This window comes from Sesamum indicum, unplaced genomic scaffold (assembly GCF_000512975.1).
Source record: "Sesamum indicum cultivar Zhongzhi No. 13 unplaced genomic scaffold, S_indicum_v1.0 scaffold00164, whole genome shotgun sequence".
NCBI classification, from domain to species: Eukaryota; Viridiplantae; Streptophyta; class Magnoliopsida; order Lamiales; family Pedaliaceae; genus Sesamum; species Sesamum indicum.
Genome location: NW_011628068.1, coordinates 211655 through 233670, shown reverse-complemented (window position 1 = coordinate 233670; position 22016 = coordinate 211655). Strand labels below are relative to the sequence as shown.

The 22016-nt window shown below is 35.5% G+C and overlaps 4 protein-coding genes across 7 annotated transcripts; 3 read left to right on the top strand and 1 right to left on the bottom strand.

Annotated features, from left to right (window-relative positions):
* Positions 1-1492: 1492 nt before the first annotated feature.
* LOC105179493 (ubiquitin domain-containing protein 2-like) lies at positions 1493-4120 on the bottom strand. Of its 2 annotated transcripts, XM_011103137.2 has the most exons (5): positions 3816-4120; positions 2593-2715; positions 2159-2278; positions 1999-2086; positions 1493-1892 (listed from the first exon to the last, which is right to left on the bottom strand). In XM_011103137.2, exons 1-4 carry the CDS (start codon positions 3847-3849, stop codon positions 2022-2024), a joined length of 342 nt encoding a protein of 113 aa, XP_011101439.1. In that variant the 5' UTR covers positions 3850-4120; the 3' UTR covers positions 1493-1892; positions 1999-2021. The 2 variants fall into 2 exon arrangements, with proteins under 2 accessions (XP_011101439.1, XP_011101437.1); XM_011103135.2 differs by having other exon boundaries at positions 1493-2086; positions 3816-4118.
* Positions 4121-5062: 942 nt separating this feature from the next.
* LOC105179492 (ER lumen protein-retaining receptor A) lies at positions 5063-7869 on the top strand. The gene is made up of 6 exons (XM_011103134.2): positions 5063-5355; positions 5879-6144; positions 6478-6593; positions 7206-7279; positions 7358-7421; positions 7507-7869. Exons 1-6 carry the CDS (start codon positions 5265-5267, stop codon positions 7541-7543), a joined length of 648 nt encoding a protein of 215 aa, XP_011101436.1. The 5' UTR covers positions 5063-5264; the 3' UTR covers positions 7544-7869.
* A 1647-nt stretch (positions 7870-9516) lies between these two features.
* Positions 9517-14095, top strand: LOC105179490 (protein transport protein Sec61 subunit alpha-like). 3 transcript variants are annotated; one of them, XM_011103133.2, is made up of 7 exons: positions 9517-9648; positions 10607-10980; positions 11146-11373; positions 11479-11833; positions 11924-12048; positions 12241-12376; positions 13019-14095. In XM_011103133.2, exons 2-7 carry the CDS (start codon positions 10637-10639, stop codon positions 13256-13258), a joined length of 1428 nt encoding a protein of 475 aa, XP_011101435.1. In that variant the 5' UTR covers positions 9517-9648; positions 10607-10636; the 3' UTR covers positions 13259-14095. The 3 variants fall into 3 exon arrangements, with proteins under 3 accessions (XP_011101435.1, XP_011101434.1, XP_020547002.1); XM_011103132.2 differs by having other exon boundaries at positions 9641-9686; XM_020691343.1 differs by lacking the exon at positions 9517-9648 and adding an exon at positions 9748-9766.
* A 2668-nt stretch (positions 14096-16763) lies between these two features.
* On the top strand, positions 16764-19393 carry LOC105179489 (IRK-interacting protein). The gene has a single exon (XM_011103131.2). It carries the CDS (start codon positions 17164-17166, stop codon positions 18541-18543), a length of 1380 nt encoding a protein of 459 aa, XP_011101433.1. The 5' UTR covers positions 16764-17163; the 3' UTR covers positions 18544-19393.
* Positions 19394-22016: the final 2623 nt, after the last annotated feature.

Below are 22016 nucleotides of genomic sequence, written 5' to 3'. Positions count from 1 at the left end.
CGATTTAGGTGGAGCAGTAACAGGAGAGCTTCCGGCCATCCTTCCACACTCTTTGGGACGGTCCATGGGGACAGACCGTCTTCCATTGAACAAAGCATTACTTTCCCCTCTTTGTAGAACCTCATGACATGAGGATGGACTCTCAGAAGGATCCCTTAGAGACCTTGACCTCGAAGCACTACAATGTTATCCATAAAGAAATATTCTCAAGATTGGACTACTATGCTTCTGCACAAGCTTCTTCCAATAGAGCATTTCGTCAAATGAATATGGTCCTGTAGATGATCACTTATATTTACCATTCACATCCTTAAGTATGTTATGGACAGTCCTACTAATGATCAGAACATAAATGGCAATTTTCTTGAATTAAGACAAGATGTTAGAGAAAACGGCATGCTCTTAACTTTCAAATGTCCAAGGTCTTCTGTGCTTACCAGATCACGAATACAGCATCATCCATTAAACCAACTAATGCTTGCCCCAAAACCAAGCTATCAAAAGCTTCATGGGTAGCTCATCAATATGATTCCTATAAATACTTTATGACAGGTGAAAATCGTCATTCCAAAGATGAATCTTCCAGAAACCCAAGTACAAACCCCTTAAAACCAAAAACCCACGTAAATTTGCAGCAGTTAATTAGATAACCGTCATTGCTCCTGTGACTCCGGCCCGAATTGGAATTTGCTTAGGAAGGCTCAAAATCTTTTCTAATTGAAATACAAAAAAACTCTTTGTTCCTCACAGGCTTTGCGGGTGAACAATCTCAGGGACTAGACTTTTTCGAAAAGGCTTGCAAGTTGATGGTTGGCATCTTGAAGTACGTAGAAGAAATTGGGAAGACGAGACAGCATTGACTAACCTGAATCTTGGAGTTAGACTACTCACTGTCGCTTGTTGCCCATACTAAGTGTCTCCCTTGTTTGCTCTCGCTGGCTATCTATATCAGATCTATTTCTCCATACTTGTACATGAATGCCACAATGGGTTCTAAACTTCCAACTTCTTTCAAGAAAACTAAAGAACCCACCTTCATATGCATTATGTTCTTTTGAAAAGAAATACACCTAAGTTGCGCCTCATACGTGTAGTATGTATAGAGGTTTGGCGTCACCAGCAGCAGTATTCCTCCAGATGCCGATACGCAGTGTTGCAATAAACAGAGCCGTAGGCAGGAAAACACACACACACACAGACAGCCAGACAGAGAAAGGGGAACGGAGGTGGTGGTGGTGGCGGTGGGGTGCTGTTAGATCGCGTTGCAAAGAAGGGCAATGAAATTATTCGGATTTACATTTTACAGCAATGGAGATAAATTCAGGAAAAATTATTACAATTTCCCTAGTCCCGAGCCCCCTCAATTCGATCAGGGTGAAGTCCACGTGCGCACTTCAATGGGACAATTACAAATCAAATTGAAAGATAATTAAGATTTCTCATGATCCCAAGCTAAAAAGATTTAGATGCCAACTACGTTAAAACATGAGAATACCATGATCAATCTAAGTTATGTATAAATATTTCCTCGGTTCAATAGCCCTTGGTTTTCTCTACATAGTTAGCTTGTCCATAATCCATGAGCAGGAACCTTCCCCTTCACGTATAAATGGAACAACATGATACAAGCCACTCATCCTCCCCAAGTTCCCCATATTGAACGCGTCAACCAATCTTCATGTTTGGTTCCAAGTTTACTTTTAACATTGGGGACATCAGACCTGTGAAAAGACTAAAACTACTGAACCAAATAATAGTTTTCTTTGCCTTTGGTATCCAAGATAACTGCAGAATTAGTGCACAATGGAACGGAATTCATTGTCATTTGAAATGAATGTTGCATTCTAGTTTTCCTTCACCATATATATCACCATGTGTGCAAATCTGGGTGGCTGGCATTAATCATAAAGTGTTAGTACAACAGTTCAAGCAGATCGCCATGGGCCAGGATTTAAATGGAATAACATTAGAAACAAAATCACAATGAGGCCAATTTACATGATATACACTCCCGCAGAGTCTCAACTGTCACGAATCAGATTTGTAGGCTCACTCAAAACATACTTGGGTAACTCATACTTGGCACCTGCGATCACATCTGGATTTAGGACGAATATAGGAGTGGCATTGATTACAGAAGCAGAAATTGAGTACCAACCTCTCTCATCATAGCAGATTGTTAAGTCAGGGTTTTGAACAATAACACCAGCACTATCCACAATTGCTTGTGCAAGTGTCAAATCAGCCTCAGCTGCAGCCCGGAGAGCATCCCAGATCTCTGACAATAATAAAGAAATGAGGAAATCAAACAGCAACCCAGATAAATGAATCTCAATAATCGCCAGTTCAGTTCAACCATTGCTAAGAATAAAACATGTAGATTTACTAACAAGCTGGTAAGTGTAAGAATTTATAACTAAGGAAGCTCATCAGAAAGCTGAAAGCTTAGCATTAGACTTGAATATTATTCACAAATTAGATTGAGCTTTAGAGCAGCCAATTGCATAACGAACTCAGATGAATTATTGTATTGGGCGCTTCATCGACATATCACATTACAACATTGCAAAAGGGTATTTATGAATTACATACCTTTCCTACCACCATAATGCGGAGCAGTGTCCCAGAACTCCTCACGCATCTGTGTTAGTTGTTCCCTTGTTATTGCTTCTGAATGCTTCCATGACTTGGGTTTCCGTATCTTCTTTGAAGTTTCTGGACCCAGAGAAAGTGATGCAAGAACTTAGGGGCTCAATTACCAGGAAATCATCATCAAGCAGACTAAAGCACAACCAGGCGTCATATAGATGTGTGAATATGCATGCCCTATTGAATTAGCCAATCCCACATTCTGTTAGATGATTCCATTCAAAATTAGTTAGGATTACTAAGCATCCATTTTCTTTTACAGGCAAGATATCCTTCACTTCGGTTATCTTAAACTCTGGTCCTGAAAATTCAAGGCCCCATCTTGATAAAAGATAATATATCCAGCATTCCCAATTTGTACAGGACTGGCAGATTTACAAAACAAAGCAAGTCCTACTCTTTTAAGAAATGAAACTCATTCAACCTAAAATATCCTTTCACCTCAGAACCTGGAACGTGAAATATCTAATGTCAGACAGTTCACAGCTATTTTTACTAGCAGCAAATAGAATGGGGATATTCAGATTGCCAAGAACCTAATTGGAATTCTTATTCACAGATATGCATCCAAGTTCCATGATATATTGTTTAAAAGACAAAAAGCATTGTACTAGCATAATATAGAGAATTAGTTCCATCTTCATCACGCCAGACTTACAGCATTCTCGGTATGAAACTTCTGAAAACTTCTTCAAAATTTTGATTAAGAACAAAATACCCAGTAATGTTGCAGCAGAACGAAAGGAAGCAAGGAAAGGAAAAAAATATTTATTAAACTTAAAACATGAGGGATGTTTCATAGACTTTCTGACACTACAATAGATATCGTGAAACAAAGCAAGACAATCTCCTCCTTGAAAAATAAAATGAGCTTTCCTAACATGAAATGAGGTGTTTAAAACACAATCCTCAAGCTTGAAATACATTAACAAGTTTAAACTGTTCATACAATACCCACCACATTCATCAACCCATAATCAAATAACATTGAACACATGAATAGGATAAAGAAAACCAAGCAATATTGCTAAATTGTAGAAATGATTTATTTTAACCCTACCATCAAATACCTAATTGCACGAAATCAATCCCTTCACCAATCATTGACACAAGAAATTCAAGAAATAAGAGTCAAGATCGAGTCAAGAACGCAAGAAACACAGTACCATCGACTTTGTCACGCGATCCAGCGCAACCCATGACGTGAGAGTCGCGATACTAATCACCGGTCAAATATTTCCGGTGCCCAGAGTTCCAAGATTGAAGTAGAACCCGAAAAAATAAAATAATAGTCAAAAACGTTTTTGAGTTTTCGCGTGAGCACGAATTTCTCTCTCTTCCCCTCCCCCCCTCTCAAGCTGAGAGGGTTCTCGGTTTTCGTCTGGGGAAGTTGAAGAGGTGTAGGAAAGTGGGATTCCACTATCTTTCAACGATCTACATAATTTCGTGGAAAGTTTTTACAGCTTCTGGTTCGGGTGTTAGGTTTGGAATTTAAAAGTAAAAACAGCGAAGAATTATTGCTATTTAAACTTATTAATAATAAGTTTTTATTCCTGCTTTCTATTTTATTTTATTTTTCAAAAAGTTTGATTTCTTTAATCACAATGCATCTATCATTATCTGGTGTAACTAATATTGATATAACGATAATTTTGTCAATATAGAAAAAAGAAAAAGGGAATTCGATCCAACATGTTAGAATAACTAATAACGTGTCTCATAAAGTGAGTAACTAATTATACCATCATATATATGAGTGAATTTTAAAATAATAATTTCATTCATACTCAATTCTTACACGTCAATGGCACGATAAGAGTTTACCTAAATAATTTTTCTTGATACTTGTAAAGTGTATGGAGTCACGTGTGGTTATAGTGGTCCCTTAATTTTCTTTTTGAATTTAAAATAAAAAAAGATATAAAATTCTATCATATTCTATGATTTTTATATATATCGTAATTGTATTTTGAAGACAAATTTTTACTTAATACCCTTGATTACATATGTGCAAAATTACGATCATCAAATTAAATAATGTGTCAATAGGGTTATTCTTTTGATTATCAACCTACTCTTAGAAATAAAGGTCAAATAGCTTCATTGTTAAGACTGAAATCTCACAATTTAATTAAAAGTCACGAGTTTTAGTTTTACTAAATATGTGGGTGGTTATCATACTTTTGTGAATTTATTATGTTGTATTATTTTATAATTTTTAATTAAATCGATGTATTTTTAATTTATTAAAATATTAATTCAATAATATAATTACTATTTATAATTAGAAGAAAGGGAAAAGGATAAAAAGGCCAAATAGGAGATGTTGTAGTCGTGGAAGTCTTAAACGGTTTCGGACTGCCACATCAGCAGATCAGCTGTCCATATATCCTCTCCCCAAATTTCAGTTATTTTATTATTGAATCACTTGCAAACCCCCACCGGCCACCACCTCTCTGATCTCAAAATTTCTATTAAAATTTATTGGCGTCAAAGTTTAAAACTTGCAAACTTCCTCCACCGCTGCCGTTCTCTCTCTGCAGGGAAGCGAAAAGAAGAAGACGAAGGGGAAAAGAAAATTCTGATTCTCGAACTCTCTTCAAAATTTCGCAGCCATGAATATTTTCAGATTTGCCGGTGATATGACGCATTTGATCAGTATCTTAGTACTCCTCCTTAAAATCTATGCCACCAAATCATGCTCAGGTGTTGCATTTACGCCTCAGTTTGTTTTTGTTATTCGATACGTTCTTTTGAATGTTTGTGCGTTAGGGTTTTAAGTTGTGCTATAATAGTTTAATTGACGCGGAACTTAAACTTTAAGTTGAAATTTATTGTTCTTATTCGTTTACGCTGTATTAGATTCTGGAATTGCATAGGTTAGGGTTATACAGGGTACTGGGTGGGATTCTCCGCATATGGTGTCCCAGGATTTTAATATTGCATTCTCGATCTTTTGAATTTTTTTCTGATGAAGCTAAATCGTTTTTGATTTTAGAAGTATGGTCGTTTGGGGTTATCAAACGAGCTCCACTTTTCCTTGTATTAATTGTTACTGTTAATGGAATTTATTTCAATTTTCTTTATGGTATTGACAGAATACATTACCTGAGCTGGTCTAATTGAATGCTTTTTCCGTTCACCCTGGTCTTATAGGGGAGAGTGTGAAGAATTTTACTGAATATGATATTATGAGACAATGCAACTAACAGGCGTACATTATTTTCAGGGATTTCCTTGAAGACGCAAGAATTGTATGCATTTGTGTTCCTGGCTCGGTACCTTGATTTGTTTTCCGACTTCATATCAGTTTATAACACTGTAATGAAACTGGTCTTCATTGGGAGCTCCTTGGCAATTGTATGGTGCATGAGATTTCACCGAGTTGTCAAGCGGTCCTATGATCGTGAGTTGGACACGTTTAGGCATTATATTCTTGTGGGAATTAGTTTTCTCTTGGCCCTACTTGTTCATGAGAAGTTCTCGTTTCAGGAGGTCAGTTTAATTTCCTTGGATTGTGATTCTTTTCTGTTATTTCACTTATTTGAAAGAAATCACTGGGGTGGTTATAAGCATGATGCTTGGTGTTGCCTGTCCTAGAAGCTCGTGTTTGTACTTGGAGGATGCTTATATGATCAATTTAATTTTTCAATGCCTGTTTGTTCATTCACATGCTTTGGTTGAATGATAATATATAGGACAAGATGTAAATTTCTTGGAAAATGTTACAAGATTTGCATAGCTTAAATTTTCATGTAAACTCTTTCTTAACTTTATATTTGCTGGTCATTTTGTAACTGATTATTATGATTTAAAATATATTTCCAGATATTTTGGGCGTTCTCAATATACTTGGAGGCGGTTGCAATTCTGCCACAGTTGGTCCTTTTGCAAAGAAGTGGAAATGTGGACAATCTGACTGGTCAATATGTTTTCTTTCTCGGGTAACCTCATTTTCCTTTTCCAACTGATTGCCACATTACAGGGAAGATAATGCATACTAAGCATGGTTCTATTATTTGGTAACATATGAGCATCACATCTAAGTTTATTGAATTTTATCTCAATCTCATGGAAATATTAAATAGTAATCACTTATCAAATAGTAGTGTCCATCTGGTTATTCTGTTTGAATCACTAACACTTCATTAGTTGAAGTATCATAGGATACATGTTTTACCAGTGTAGTGCTATAATTGCATATTGTTTTCCGATTGAATAATCTGAATGATGTGAATATTTTGAATAATGTGCCTTCTGACATAGTGTACGAGATATGTGATATTGGGACAATGGTGCATGTGTGATTAGTTTAGAACTATTGAAAATTTAATGAGCTTGCTGGAGATGCAGAAGATTCCATATTTTTGGAGAAAAATACAAAATACAGAGAGAAACAAAGAAATGAGCCTGTTATCTCAAAGTTACTGCCTTTCTACAACAAACTATGTGTCATTGTCAAAACTTGTTACCCTGAGAATAATTGTTTGTCATATAAATTATGTAAGTCAGAACTCCAAGTTAGTTAAAACTTGTTATGGCATTCTTGTTTACAGGGCCTATCGAGCCTTCTACATCCTGAACTGGATATACCGCTATTTCACTGAGGAGCATTTTAGTCGATGGATCTGTAAGTCGGTAAAGAAGTTAGTTTAAGTGACTCTTCTGTTTGCTTTGATGTTTGATTGTGTTTCCTTTATTTGCTCAGCCTGCGTCTCTGGGCTTGTCCAAACTGCCCTTTATGCAGACTTCTTCTATTATTACTTTATCAGGTAACTAGCCCACAGACATCATAAGCTATCAATTCTGTTCTGGCTAATTCTCTTCCATCCTTACATTTCCACTCTGTTATTGCAGCTGGAAAGATAATGCGAAACTGAAGTTGCCAGCTTGATGTAAACGAGATAGAGTGATAGATAGAGTTGACAGAATCTGCAGTTGTATGCTTGTGGCACCTTCTGTCTCCGCAGCACGTCCCCTCACTTTTTAACTGATTAAAGTTTTTTGATAGAGTTGAGGTGACTATCTGATATTTAGGAGGGGAAATTTGTTCCCAGTTTACTCGTGCGTTTTGACATACCCGGAAAAAAGAAAAAAAGAGAGGGAAAATCCTTGTCCAAATTATTTAGTACATGTATAAAATTTTGAAGGAAATTTAATGTGCACGGTTTGTAACTCATGTAATTTGTTTGTAAGTATGGATAGTGATTTCCTATAGCAGCATCATGTTAATCATCAAGAGTTGTTCATTTCAATTGTATGTTTGTTCTGCTTCGTACTGGGTGCATGAGATTGGGGCGACGATTGCTGCTCACGTGTTACCATATACCCCTATAGAGGTGGTTTTTGCTGGTAGAAAATCAAGGTGGACTTGTTTGTTTCATTGTGATGATAAGTATTTTATCCTATGTTCTGTTATTTCATGGTGATTTTATATTTTTGTAACTCGATGACATTTTAAGATTGAAGTTGAATAAGCAATCTCCCGATCTTGATCCTTAGATATGCATGCATGCGATGTTGTCAATAGGTATCCTGTTTCCAAAGCCGCTGTTTAATTTTGTTCAATACCATCAAAATGGAGCAAGCAATTTAAGAAACTACGTGGGGAGCTGGTGGGATTTAGATAGCATCTATTGATGGAGTAAAATTTATTTTAGTAACCAAAATTTGTTATTAATGCTATATTTGTACATGAGTAATTATGAAATAACTCAATTAATATATGAGTTCCACTACAAAAGTTATTTTGGTACATGAGTAGTTAAAAATAATTTAATTAATACACAAATTTTATCTTTGGTACGCAATTCATTATTTTTATATGGTGATCATTTTATCTTAGATAATAAAAATATAACAATTTGTCTTTTTATCTTCATATTTAATTATCAAAATTATTATCTCTCGATATATACAGAAAAATTTATTATTAAATAATTTAATTTAACAGTCAAGTAACGAGGAATTAAAATTTTCATTGTCAAATATATATGTTCTTATTTAATCGATATATTAAAATTTAACTGCAAAGCATAGATATGGATTCAAAAGCCAATTTTGAAATGCAAATTCAACTTCTCTGTGGTTACAAAAATGCATTATGAATTTTAGTTTTAATATAATGAAATATTAAGTAATAAGTTATTTTATGAATATAGATAAATAAAGTAAGAAGAAAAAAAATAAATCAATAAAATATTAATATCAAGTATAACACTCAACTGTAACAAAGAAAGTTAGAAAATATACTGATCAAATTTTATTCAATTTTTTTAGTATATTTTTTTTATTTAAGGATAAAATGATCATTATATAAAAAAATAATAAAAATTATTAAATGGATACCAACAAGATATTAATGGTGAACCTCGAGTGCTAATTAAATAATTTATAATTATTTATGTACCCAAGTGATATTAATATCAAAATATATTAATATCAAAATCGAGTATTAATTGAGTTATTTATAAGTATTCAATATCAAATAAATTTAATGACAAAATATGAACTTTACTGATTGTATTAATATACTTATTATCATCTAAGAAGAAAATGGTCATTATATAAAAAACTAACAGAAAAAAATATTAATTAGATACCAAAAAATATTAATAGAATATTAATTAAGATATATAATTAAGTAAATATAAAAATAATATTAATGATAAAAATACGAATCTTACTCCTATTAATTTGAACCTGTTATTCGGGCAAGGGTGATTCTGTCCAAAAAGTTGTTTTCACGACACGTCATAGTTAACACCCTACGTGTTGAGAACTTATTGGCTGAACAACGTGGCAAAATTCAACTAATTCCACATACCACGTTGACAACCCAAAAAGCCAACGGATTATGGGAATAGATGAAAGAGTCCGATTCGGTTTAAAATATCCGACCCGCAACTCCATGGATTCAGCTGAGAACCGACCAACCCGGGTCGCGCCCCACTTCCCTCCCATAAGAATTAAGAATCCACCTCTCTCAGACATTCTACAGTAAGTCCTCTCGCGCTTAGTAGATCTGTATTTTCGCTGTATGTTATGATTTTCCTCTTGTTCTAATTATGGCCATGCACGAGATTTTTCCGTATAATAATACGAATCCGCAATTGATGTACGATTTGTTATTATTGCTTGTATTTTTGTTGTTTAAGTTTGTATAGATAATCGAGAGAACAATTGCTCTAGAATCTGAACTGTGGAATAACGTTGTTTCAGTCAGATTCGATTTGGTCTTGACTCTTGAGGTCTAATTTTGTTTGAGGCGGACTAGTAAAAGTTCAATTATCTCGACTTCTGTTTTTTCTCCCCTTTTTTTTTTTTTTTTTTTTTTTTTTTTTTTTTTATAATTTATCAAACGCTATATAATACCTGAATTTGTTATTATAAGGTAAACTTCTCAATTCGTGTATTTTGTGGCGATAAGAATTCAATCGCTAAACGGGTTCTCTAAACTGGATTACTATCAGTGATGCTGAGAATTCTGTGTGAATTTTTGTGTGAGATGGAATTGCTTCTGCATGTTATTTACTTCGCAAAACTCAAAAATCAGATTTTTTTCAGCATGCAATTATGGGCTTCAAATTTGAGTTGTAAAATGTAATGTATGAACTGGTTGAAAAATTTGCATTTTCATTCTGCTTTTCAGGAGATATACGGGTTGATTTATTTCTAGTTAGCAGCTGATTTTTTGATATTACTTAATACCTCTTTGTCATTATCTTAATTGTTGTTAAAGGGAACTTCTTCGTACAGGATTTTGATTTCTGTACTGTTAGTGCTATCCTATTCATACTTGACCCTGCGGTATTGGCTAGGAAATCCAGGTCTTTGATTTCATTTGTCTACAATTTAACGGGTGACTTCTGCATTTTGGGATATGAAAGATGAACTTCTTTATATTCAAATTGGGATGAATCACATTTATCATGCTTTTTGTTGGTGTTAAATGCAGGCGTGGGAGGTTGTCTTCGTTTTGTGAAAAATGGGAGGAGGATTTAGGGTGCTGCATCTTGTTAAGCCATTCCTTTCTTTTCTGCCTGAAGTTCAGAGTGCTGATAGGAAGATTCCCTTCAGAGAGAAAGTCATATACACTGTGATTTCTCTTTTTATCTTTCTAGTCTGCAGCCAGCTTCCTCTGTATGGCATACACTCAACTACTGGTGCTGACCCTTTCTACTGGATGCGTGTTATTCTTGCTTCCAACCGTGGAACTGTCATGGAGTTGGGAATTACGCCCATCGTGACATCTGGACTGGTGATGCAACTCCTGGCTGGGTCAAAAATAATCGAAGTTGACAACAATGTCCGTGAGGACCGTGCTCTATTGTAAGTTATATGTATTGCTTTTTGGCCACTTTTTGAGATTGCATTGTGTGTTTTATAGTTCTTTTTGTACCTTCACGTTCACTAGTGTTGGTTTTGACCACGTGGAACTTATATCTCTATCATGCAATCTGTTTAATATTCACTTTCATCTCTGTATTGCTGCAGGAATGGTGCTCAGAAGCTTCTGGGTATCTTGATTGCGGTTGGAGAGGCTGTTGCTTATGTCCTGTCAGGAATGTATGGAAGTGTCAGTCAACTCGGAGTTGGTAATGCTATTCTGATAATTCTTCAACTATGCTTTGCTGGTATAATCGTGATTTGCTTAGATGAGCTTCTCCAAAAGGGTTATGGTCTTGGTTCTGGGATATCCTTATTCATTGCTACCAATATCTGGTAAACACCAGGAATTTTATTGAATGTTTGCTCTAGCTAATAGTAGTAGTTTTCTGGTATTGCAGCTTACGGAAGTTTAATGTGATCTTTGACTGTCATGTTCAGTGAAAATATTATCTGGAAAGCATTCAGTCCTACAACTATCAATAGCGGCAGGGGTGCTGAGTTTGAGGGTGCAGTCATCGCATCGTTCCATTTGCTTATAACCAGAACGGACAAAGTGCGTGCACTCCGAGAGGCATTTTACCGGCAGAATCTTCCAAATGTGACTAATCTTCTTGCAACTGTATTGATCTTCCTCATTGTGATCTATTTCCAAGGTTTTCGAGTGGTGTTGCCTGTGCGATCCAAAAATGCCCGCGGACAACAGGGATCTTACCCAATAAAGCTTTTCTACACCTCCAATATGCCTATTATTCTTCAGTCTGCACTTGTATCCAATCTTTACTTCATTTCTCAGGTAAACCTTCTGTATGTTACTAATTTTTTTAGTGTTTTTATGCTGTACTTCTCCGTTCTTGGCTCAATAATTCCAACTGCCTTCACGCAGTTGTTATACAAAAGGTATGGTGGAAACTTCTTGGTCAACTTGCTGGGCAAGTGGAAAGAATCTGAATATTCTGGTCAATCAGTTCCTGTTGGTGGCCTTGCTTATTATGTCACTGCTCCGTCAAGGTAAAAAGCTGTATGGTGTTTTGAATTATAGACTTCTCTCCAGCAAAAATTTCATTGGGGTTCCACTTTTTCTAAGTTTCATCTTTTTATCAAGTATCGTGTTTGTATGAAATGTTAACTACCATCCTGATTTACGAGGTGTATCGCTGCTACGAATACTGATTGGTTTTCATTCTTTACAATAATTTTCAGCTTATCAGACGTGGCAGCAAATCCTTTCCATGCACTTTTCTATATAGTATTCATGCTTGCTGCCTGTGCCCTGTTCTCAAAGACATGGATTGAAGTTTCTGGATCCTCAGCCAAAGATGTAGCGAAGCAGCTCAAGGTAAGATATTTTAAACTCTAAAACTTTTTTTTTCTACAAATGATTTTTGCTGCTTCGTCAATGGTGATATGTTCCTAATTTTGTTTCCATCTCTGATGCATCTCTTATTATATCTTTCCTGCTGCAACAGTGCCTCCCTTTCTAAATTTCCCAACTGTTTTAAATCCTTGTGAACTGGGCAAATTGTCCAGGGACCATCCAAAGAGCCAACATAATATGGACCATCTTTCCTAAATAGGTATAGTGAGAGAAATTTGTGTTGTGTTTAATGTGTATAATGTCATACTTGCTTGGAGGCTAAAACGTCAGGAATCTAATCGCTGATGTGGGGAGCTGCAAGGCAACAGACCGCCCTGTAATCAAATACAAGAGTATTTGCTCTTGAATAAAGCTTCATGATGCTTGTTTCCGCTGATTTTTTAGTTGTTGATTCTATATTTTTCTTGCATGTTTCTCTATTTGATTATTTGTTGGATATGATAATATGTTCATCCCATAAATAGAGATTCATCATAATATCTTCCATGTTCCATTTGGTTGCGGAATTCAAAGGAAAATGCTCATCTGACTAGTGTCGCACAAAAAATTTTGTCACCCCAAAAAAGTGTGTTTGACATATGTTTCTTTCTGATATTTCTGCAGGAGCAACAAATGGTTATGCCTGGGCACCGGGATTCCAATTTGCAGAAGGAACTGAATCGCTACATACCAACTGCTGCAGCTTTTGGAGGAATGTGTATCGGTGCATTGACAGTGTTGGCAGATTTCATGGGTGCTATTGGTTCAGGAACTGGAATTCTTCTTGCTGTTACAATCATCTATCAGTACTTTGAGACCTTTGAGAAGGAGAAAGCAAGTGAACTTGGTTTCTTTGGCTTTTAAGCCCATAGTTTAGAGTTATTCATATCTTCTTGAAGTGCTAGAGATGGTGTCATGGCGATTTTAGATTCACACTATGGATAGATATTCTGTGGAATACAGGTTCAGAAAGAGCTGACTTACATAAGGCCACCTAATTTAGAGTCAGAAGCAAGGCAAATTCAGGAAAGCGAATAGGTTTGAAGATTTACACTATTTGATTCTGGAAGTTAGTTCTGCAGCTTCTGCACTGTGGTGCTCATAGGTCATTGGTATACAGGACTACCAAGCAAAAGACTATTTTTACTCGGTGTTTTCTTGGCTAAAGACCTTTTAGAACTAAAAGTTGTTGGGGAAATTAGATCTCAGATTCGAAGTTTTACTAAAAATGAGTATGTCTTGATACTTCAGCGATTCTTCGGTAGAAATTTTTGATGTATTAACTTGGCTCCCCTATCTTGGCATGGCCCATGTCGTGCTGGGTTGTTGCATTTATGGTTGCAGATGCACTTCAATTCGGTCTTTGCTGTGAAACAGTTGGTAGCTGAGAATTGAGATCAGACTTCAATCATAGCCTGTGATCCCTTCTTGGGTGATTAGAGCCGAGTGGAGATCAGAGCATCATTTTTTGTTCACCATTTGGAGTGTTATTCTTGTTGTTTTGGGTAATTCTATTCTGACAAAAAGCTGATCGGTTAATATCAATATCGACGGGGACACAGGTGGAAATAATTGGATATTTTCCATATAGTTGTCATTGGAAACTTCAAGTGGCGAATTTCGGTGTGAGGTGAATTCAATTGTTCATTCTCATGTTCGAAGTGGAATGATATTTGAAATAACAATAACTATTATTGATGATCGGTGGTTGTTAATTATTGATTGATTACTGATAATGAAGATGTAGTGCATCTTTTAGACGAAAAGAAAAGGAAAAAGAAATTTGAAAGAAACATGCCAAAAAAGTAAGAGCAAGAGTAGTGGATTGAATGGAAATTGAGTAGCCACATCACATGCATTGCAGATGAAGAAGGTGCGTCATAAATTGAACAAGAAGCACTGCTGCTGCTGGTCGCTCTCTTTTCTATTCTTTAATGTCCTTGGCCAATTACGAACTATCATTGTTGACGCAATTTCATTATTTCCCGAAGATGAGAGACTTGAGAGCAGTCTTTCCATGCAAGATTTTAAGTATACATACACAACACGTACGCTTTATACCGCTAACAAAAAAAAGGAAGCAATTGCCAGCTGCAATTCTCAAAGATTTATGGTAAATTATCTCCTTTGTGGATGATTGTTACTTAATCATAATTACCTAGTGGATTAGTTGTGCATCTTATCCTTCAACACTCCGCATTTTACCATTCATCATTTATCTAAAATACAATGAGGAATATAATAACCCAGATCAAATTTAATTGGACTTGAATCAATTATATGATAAATACAAAATAGTCACATGTGTGATTGGAGGTACGTAACATAAAACCTTTTATCTTTCAGTATGCAAAAGTTCAGATGCTCCAGCTATGTGGGGTTACCATCACTGCCTAACTGTACGTAGTTTGAAGCAGAAAGAGTTGAACAGACAATTTTTTAATAAAAAAGTGAGCATCCTGGCAGAACATGAAATTTAAAATGACTTGTGCAAGTATTTTTGGGGGTTGAGTTGCTCAAGATTTTAGCAAGTTTGGCGTACAAGGAGCTTCGCTTGCCGTAAAATCAAATGGTCTACCCAACTTAACCCAAAACAGTATAGCAGAAGCTGTATATATATATATATATATATATATATAATAGGTTATTATTATTATAATCATTATTATCATTGCAAATGTTGGTATAGCTGCCTTTATTCCCACGTTAACTATGCGCAATTATACTCAAATCTTATCCTCTCTCTCATCAACTCTATATTTTCTTAACATTGTAGACCAATCCATACATTCACTATTTACTCATAATTACCACCCACAATTATATATATATATATTTCTCTCATAATTCTCACATCCGACTCTGACAAATGTCAAAACAATTTAATCTTTTTGACCTATTGGACGTTAAGTAATCAAACTGTATTAATAATTATTATTTACGATCCAAGACAGAAAAAGAGAAGCGCAGAGTCTTAATTTATACAAAAGGGGATGATATATGAATGAAGCAAATGATATCCATTCATTGGGTGATAGGGCATGCCGGAATTTGATGAGCAACTTGTTTTTTAAAGATAGGTAGGCGCACTTGAATCAACGTTGATAATTAGAACTCATTGTCGTCCGCTAATCATGTCCACAACACTACCAATCTAGCATACTACTGCTCCTACTCTCAGTTAAATGCATGTTTTTCTGACTAGTACTCTATTTTATGATACATAGCCTCCTATCCTATGCGCATGAGTCGTGACAGCGACTTTCATCTTTATAATGTTTTATATATATATATATATATGATTACATTATTCTCATCTTTTTGAAATTTGAACCTCAGACACTACCAATAAAGTCGCCAAATTGAAATCCCAATAATCTCTAAATACATATATATATATATATATATATATTTGTAAAAAAATGTTTATTATAAGAAGAATTATATTGGACCATTTTTCTGACAAGAAAAAGGTGATTACAATATTACATCACAAGTTGGAGGAGTCGTCCGTTGTACATGCACATAATACATACATTACATTACATGCATGAACTGTAAAATGTTGGATCTGTTGTTTGTCAGAATATTTCATATTCGTCTTTTTTCCTTTTCGGCCATCACTCACCGCCCAATGTGTTTTTCTTGGATTTTGCTTTTCAATACAATCTAATATAATAATACTACCTCCGCAATAAAAATAAAAATAAAAAAGTGATTTACAACATTTTTTTTCAAATAATTCCCATATCACGTTTTGATTATTATAGTGAACTTGCACCTACTTATCTTGTTCGCGTCAAACATTAATATACTTTTATTTATTACATGAATTCAGATGATTTTGATTTTGAGTATCATTACAACTACTTATAAATTGTTCATTAATATAGTCACTTTCATATCAAATATTACAGTCTGTCATAAATTATTCACTTTTTTTCTATAGATAAATCTTGATAGACACTAATCTAATTTAGGGTGCAGAAAAAACCACGACACAACTGTACTATTTCGTTTTAGGAAAAAATAAAATGATGAGAAAGAAATAAAGATAGATAGAGTACATATAAACAATGTTGAATTGAGAAATGTGAAATAATTGTTGCCAGTTTGGTTTGCGAAGGAGAATGAGGCGACAGGACATTTGGATTCCTTAGCTTTACTGAATTATTATTATTATTATTATTCTCCTTCACTACTAAGTATGATATGTTTCAATAAATTCACTACTCCTTCATTTCTTGCATTTTCTATTCTAATTAACGCCATAAATATAAACAAATTAGGTAAGGTCTAATGTATTACTCAGAATTTCAATTAATTGCTCTATAATTTAAAGTTATTAGTAAATATTACAATTAAATGAGGGTTATATGAACTTGAATCCCATCATTATTTGGAACAATTTGAATTCCTAACAAGTATTTTAGCCCTGGAAATGATAAAATACACCTGAGAGCTATCATGCCTCTATACAAATAAATAAATAATAATAATCAATTGCGCGCACGCGCAGTTAATTCTTTCTCCATTTTTCTTTTCTTTTCCCGCCATTAATTAGATATCTTTAGCTTTCACCTCTTCTAAATCTCTGGCTTAAACCAGAGAGAGAGAGAGAGAGAGAGAGAGAGAGAGAGAGCAGTGTTGCTTTTTCTTCTTCTCTTTCATAGTCAGAAGAACCATCCCTTTGTTTTTCTCCTTTTTCTCTCTTCAAAGTGGATGAACTGATCAAGAAAATTTTCCCATCTCCCCTGAAAATTAGTAACATGGATTCAGCCACGCCCTGCCCACCTCCAAACAGAAGCAGCAGAATCGCAAAAACACTTCAGAAAATGATTCACCTGAAATCCGGCACGAAAAGTCGCTCAAACCCTGGATTTTGCCTGCTCATTCCTCAGGAGAAACTCAGGTGCTGCGAGTCTCATCAGTTGCAGAAAGAAGATGCTGAGGAGGCTAAAGAGGAGTGCAAGAACAGGGCTGCCATGGAAGCCTTCGTCGCCAAGCTTTTTGCCACGATTTCAGCTGTTAAAGCAGCGTATGCCGAGCTTCAAATGGCTCAGTTCCCGTACAACAGTGAGGGCATACAGTCCGCAGATCAGGCCGTGGTTGATGAGTTGAAAGCACTTTCAGAGCTTAAGTACAGCTTTTTGAAGAAGCAGATTGATTCTTCGCCGCCCCATGTGACGCTAATGCTCGCGGAAATCCAGGAGCAGCAGGCTTTGATGAAGACTTACGAGATCACCATGAAGAAAATGCAGGGCGAAATAGAGAACAAGGACTCTCGAATTTCTTCTCTTCAACAGCAGTTGCAAGATATCATTCAAAGCAACAAGTCCCTGGAAAAGAAGCTCAACGCAAGCGGATCCTTCTCAATTCTAGACAACGTTAAATTCTCAGACGTGAATCCTAAGGATTTCATCCTGGTTCTGCACTACGCCTTAAGATCTATCCGCAACTTTGTCAAGTTCTTGATTCGGGAAATGGAGTCCGCCAACTGGGATATTGAAGCTGCAGCAAATGCAATACAACCCGATATCGTTTTCAGCAAGAGGGATCATAAAGCTTTCGCTTTTGAATCGTACGTTTGCAGGGAAATTTTCACTGGCTTCAACGATCCAGGCTTTTCCATACAAAGCAACGATCAGTCGACTTTGCCAAGTGAAATTCATCAGCGTCGAATTTTCTTCTTTGAGCAGTTCAAGAAGTTGAGGTCGGCGAGCGTCATTCATTTCCTGAAGCAAAACCCGAATTCTTTATTCGGGAAGTTGTTGAAATCAAAGTACCTTCATCTGGTGCACCCCAAGATGGAATTCTCATTTTCCGGGAATTTGAACCAGAGAAAAGTGGTGAATTCCGGGGAATACCCGGAAACTGATTTCTTCAAGGCGTTTGCCGAGATGGGGAGGAGAGTTTGGCTTTTACACTGTCTGGCATTTTCATTCGATCGCGAAGTCAGCATATTTCAAGTGAAACAGAAGGCCAAATTTTCTGAGGTTTACATGGAAAGCGTGACGGAAGACATTTTTGCAGCAGCGGAGGGCGGGTTTCGGGTGGCATTCACGGTGGTGCCGGGGTTTAAGGTTGGGCAGACGGTGGTGCAGAGCCAGGTATATTTATTTCCAGCGAATTCTCCTGTTAAAAGTTAGTTGAGTAGATGGACGCGCCGCTTTAGCAGCACTAGCAGCTGTCAAGTAGTAGTGGGGACGGGCAATCTTGAAATGGGATCCTCTGCACCTTCAAATTATTTTCAGATAACGATGTGACAGTGAGTATAGTAACATCATAAATTCTCATTTTCCAACTAGATTTGGTCTCACTCTCACTCCCAAATATTAAATCAAAAGTTGAATAAAGAATCGAAAACACGATGGATAGTACATCACCACTGCCATGCCAACTTCTCTGTTCCTCATGTTAATAAGTTCACTTCACTCCCTGTGAATCGGATCTATCTACAGAAACAGGTGATGGGATAAAATCTCTCATGTTGGGTTAAAAGAGGATCCCTTTTCAAGAAACTGAAACCCTTGAAAGCAAGACAGGCGGCGGTGCGTGTACACAAAACTTCTCGTAATAGTGGGAGTCCAAGAAGAGGAGAGGAGACAAGATTAAAGGAGGAGTTAGGACCCACGTACAAGAGATGAACTGGATTTTGTAGGAAATGCATTGTTAATTTTGTCGTTGGGAGGCGGTGGAGAAAGGTGGTCAGAATGTGGGGACAGTGGGCTTCTGCCTTTGTTATTCGTTGGCGTACACAAGAAGAGGGATGCGGACCCCCTCCTCCTCCTCTTACACAAAAGAAATGATGATCATCATCATCATATTTCTCAGTGCTGTCCAGTTTTTTCCTTCTCTTTAATGTAAACTAAAGAAGAGACAGATCCAAAGCCCCACAACTTGTATTCAATTCAATAATTTATGTATGTACATAAAGTATTTTTATTTTATTACATATATACACAAACATGAGCAGATGAAAAATCAGCTCTCTCTCTCTCTCTCTTCTTAGGTAATATATTTATAACAATAGGGGAAGAAATATCGTATTATATCTATAATAAATGTAATATTTTTATTTAGTTATATATGTTACATGATGGGCGTTCTTTTACAATTGAATAATCAGATATGATAATTGTAATGAATTCAAGTACGTATTCGCATCTAGTCTAACATGATGAAATACTAATTTTATTTTATGTAATATTTTAAAAACAGAAAAATATTTAAAAAGAAAATCTACATTTGGATCAGTGAAATTGAAATTCTAAGATGTTGTTGGGGTGCCTTAAAATGAAGACAGTAAGACGTAGGGCCGAAATGTAGATGTTGGGCTTAATACAGAAGATAGTATGGATTTGTAAAATAAACGAAACATCCATTCATGGGCTCGCATTTTCATTGTTTGATAAAGTAAATGGGCCTTTCAGTTGGTTGTAATGTGGGCTCAGTTTTGCAGCACCCAACGCCTGCAATTGTATAATTCCTGTCCATATGTTGGGCCTTCCGCTTTGTTCATAAAATAGAAAATCTAATCCTATTTTGTCCACTTGTTTGGTTGAGGAGGAGGAAACCTGACAAAACCCTAACATTAAAAGTCACAAAAGAGTGCCCAACTGCCGCCAAAAGTTAAAACCCCATTCCTTTATTTCCAACCATTTTTCTTCAATCAATCAATTACTCATTAAAATGAATTACTTACTTAATTGCTTTTTAATTTTCAATAAATAAATACAATCATTAATTGTTTCACTTTTTTTTTCTTTTAAAATATTATTATTACATGCATGCTCTCTCTCTCTCTCTATATATATATATATATTATGAGATGTTAACCAACAGGTGGAGTTGAGATGTTCATTCCTGGGACACCGTGGCATCTGGTGGTTCTAAGGGTGGCCGCCTATGTGGCATGAAACGGCAGCGCTTGGTGAGTTGGTGGATGGAGCCTTTATGTTGGTCTGGGGCAGGCAAAATAACGTTAGCTGCCTCTTGTCAAATTCTATGATTCTACCCTTCACTCATTGCCCAATAATATATTATATCCATAATTGGACTTTATCTCATAGGTGCCCCAATTTTGGAAAGCCCACCCCCAAATAATTACGAAAATTACTACCCCCTCCCCAATTCCACTATATATATATATATATTCTTGTCCTTCATCCAAGCTTATATTATATATGATTACAAATTAATTCTGTTCTCAATTAAATCCACCTAGACTTGGATTATGACGATCACAAGAACGATCAGTCCTGTCCATTCTCTAAGTTACATGATCTTGTATATATTAATCAAAGATTTTGCTTTTTACAATCTTACTAAATTTTGATTGGACTTTTTGGGACGACGAGAATTAAGGATGATTTGATTTCCATATGAGATTAATGATGGTGCATGGAAAGATGAGATGTATGCATCTACTTCTATTTGTTCCTGCAGATTGAGACTTCATCACCTCTATATATACTAACCACCACCAAAACCATTCCCCACACACCCCCAAAAGAAAGATGGGATCGGCTGTCACCAAATTGAGGGGTGGATTAAATGAACTACGTATCCATTAATAGAATTTGATTGAGACAGTTTGGTGTTGAGGAATTCCAATTCTTGAATTTTGAATTAAAAGATTAGTCTAGAGATGGAGGTATGTTAGATTGTAGTTTAATTACCTCAACAGTGTCATTCACCTCAATCTATTTTCTTGAAATTTGAGTTGAGAATTAATTATCTGGCTACCACTTGTCCATTTTAATACTTTTTTGTTTAAATGATTTAAAGTTAAAGGTATTGCAGAAATGGGCAAAGGAATTCAACATCAAAGGCTCCTAACATTTCTGAATTGGAATAAACTTCCCTTTTTGTTCACTTGTAAAAGATTGATTCCAAGTTTCCCCACATAACATGTCGTCTATATATATATACACATAATAGTAGTACGCAGGTGGGTAGGGTGAGAATCAATAAATCAGTAATAAGTCAACTAGGGATTAGTATTGTCTTTTTTTTTTTTTGGGATTGTTTTGTTTATATCAACAAATTTTATGATTATTTTACTAACAGATGGACTTATTAGTTAGACAGAAATAAACCTTAGGAGTATTAGATGTAATTCTTTAAATTACATGAGAGTCTATATATAATTACACAAAATCTCAAAAGAATGGAATGTAATTATCCCTATAGTATCTTGTGATTCCAAGTATTGAGTAAAAGTAGCTAGGGCCAGGTCTTGATTGCTAATTATAAATGTGATGGCTCTGGATTTGGTAATTAATTTTAGTGCCTAAATTTTAATTATAATTAATATAGTTATTGATCACTCTATTTGAACTATATGATCAGAGGTGATGAGATAATTCTTTTTTAAAAAGTTTTTGAAAAGTTATGATAGTTATAAACACAATCAAGATGATTTAAATAACAAAATTTAACTGCTTTCGCGAGGAAATCTTCCGATAAAAGTTTAAGGTGCTCATACTGATCCATTGTTGATCGAGTACAATTAAACATTAATATTTATTTCAAATTATGTAGCTCTTTTAAGACATTCGAAACATATGTTTCAACACAAAATATACTCTACGTATATAAAGATGACATCATGTATTTT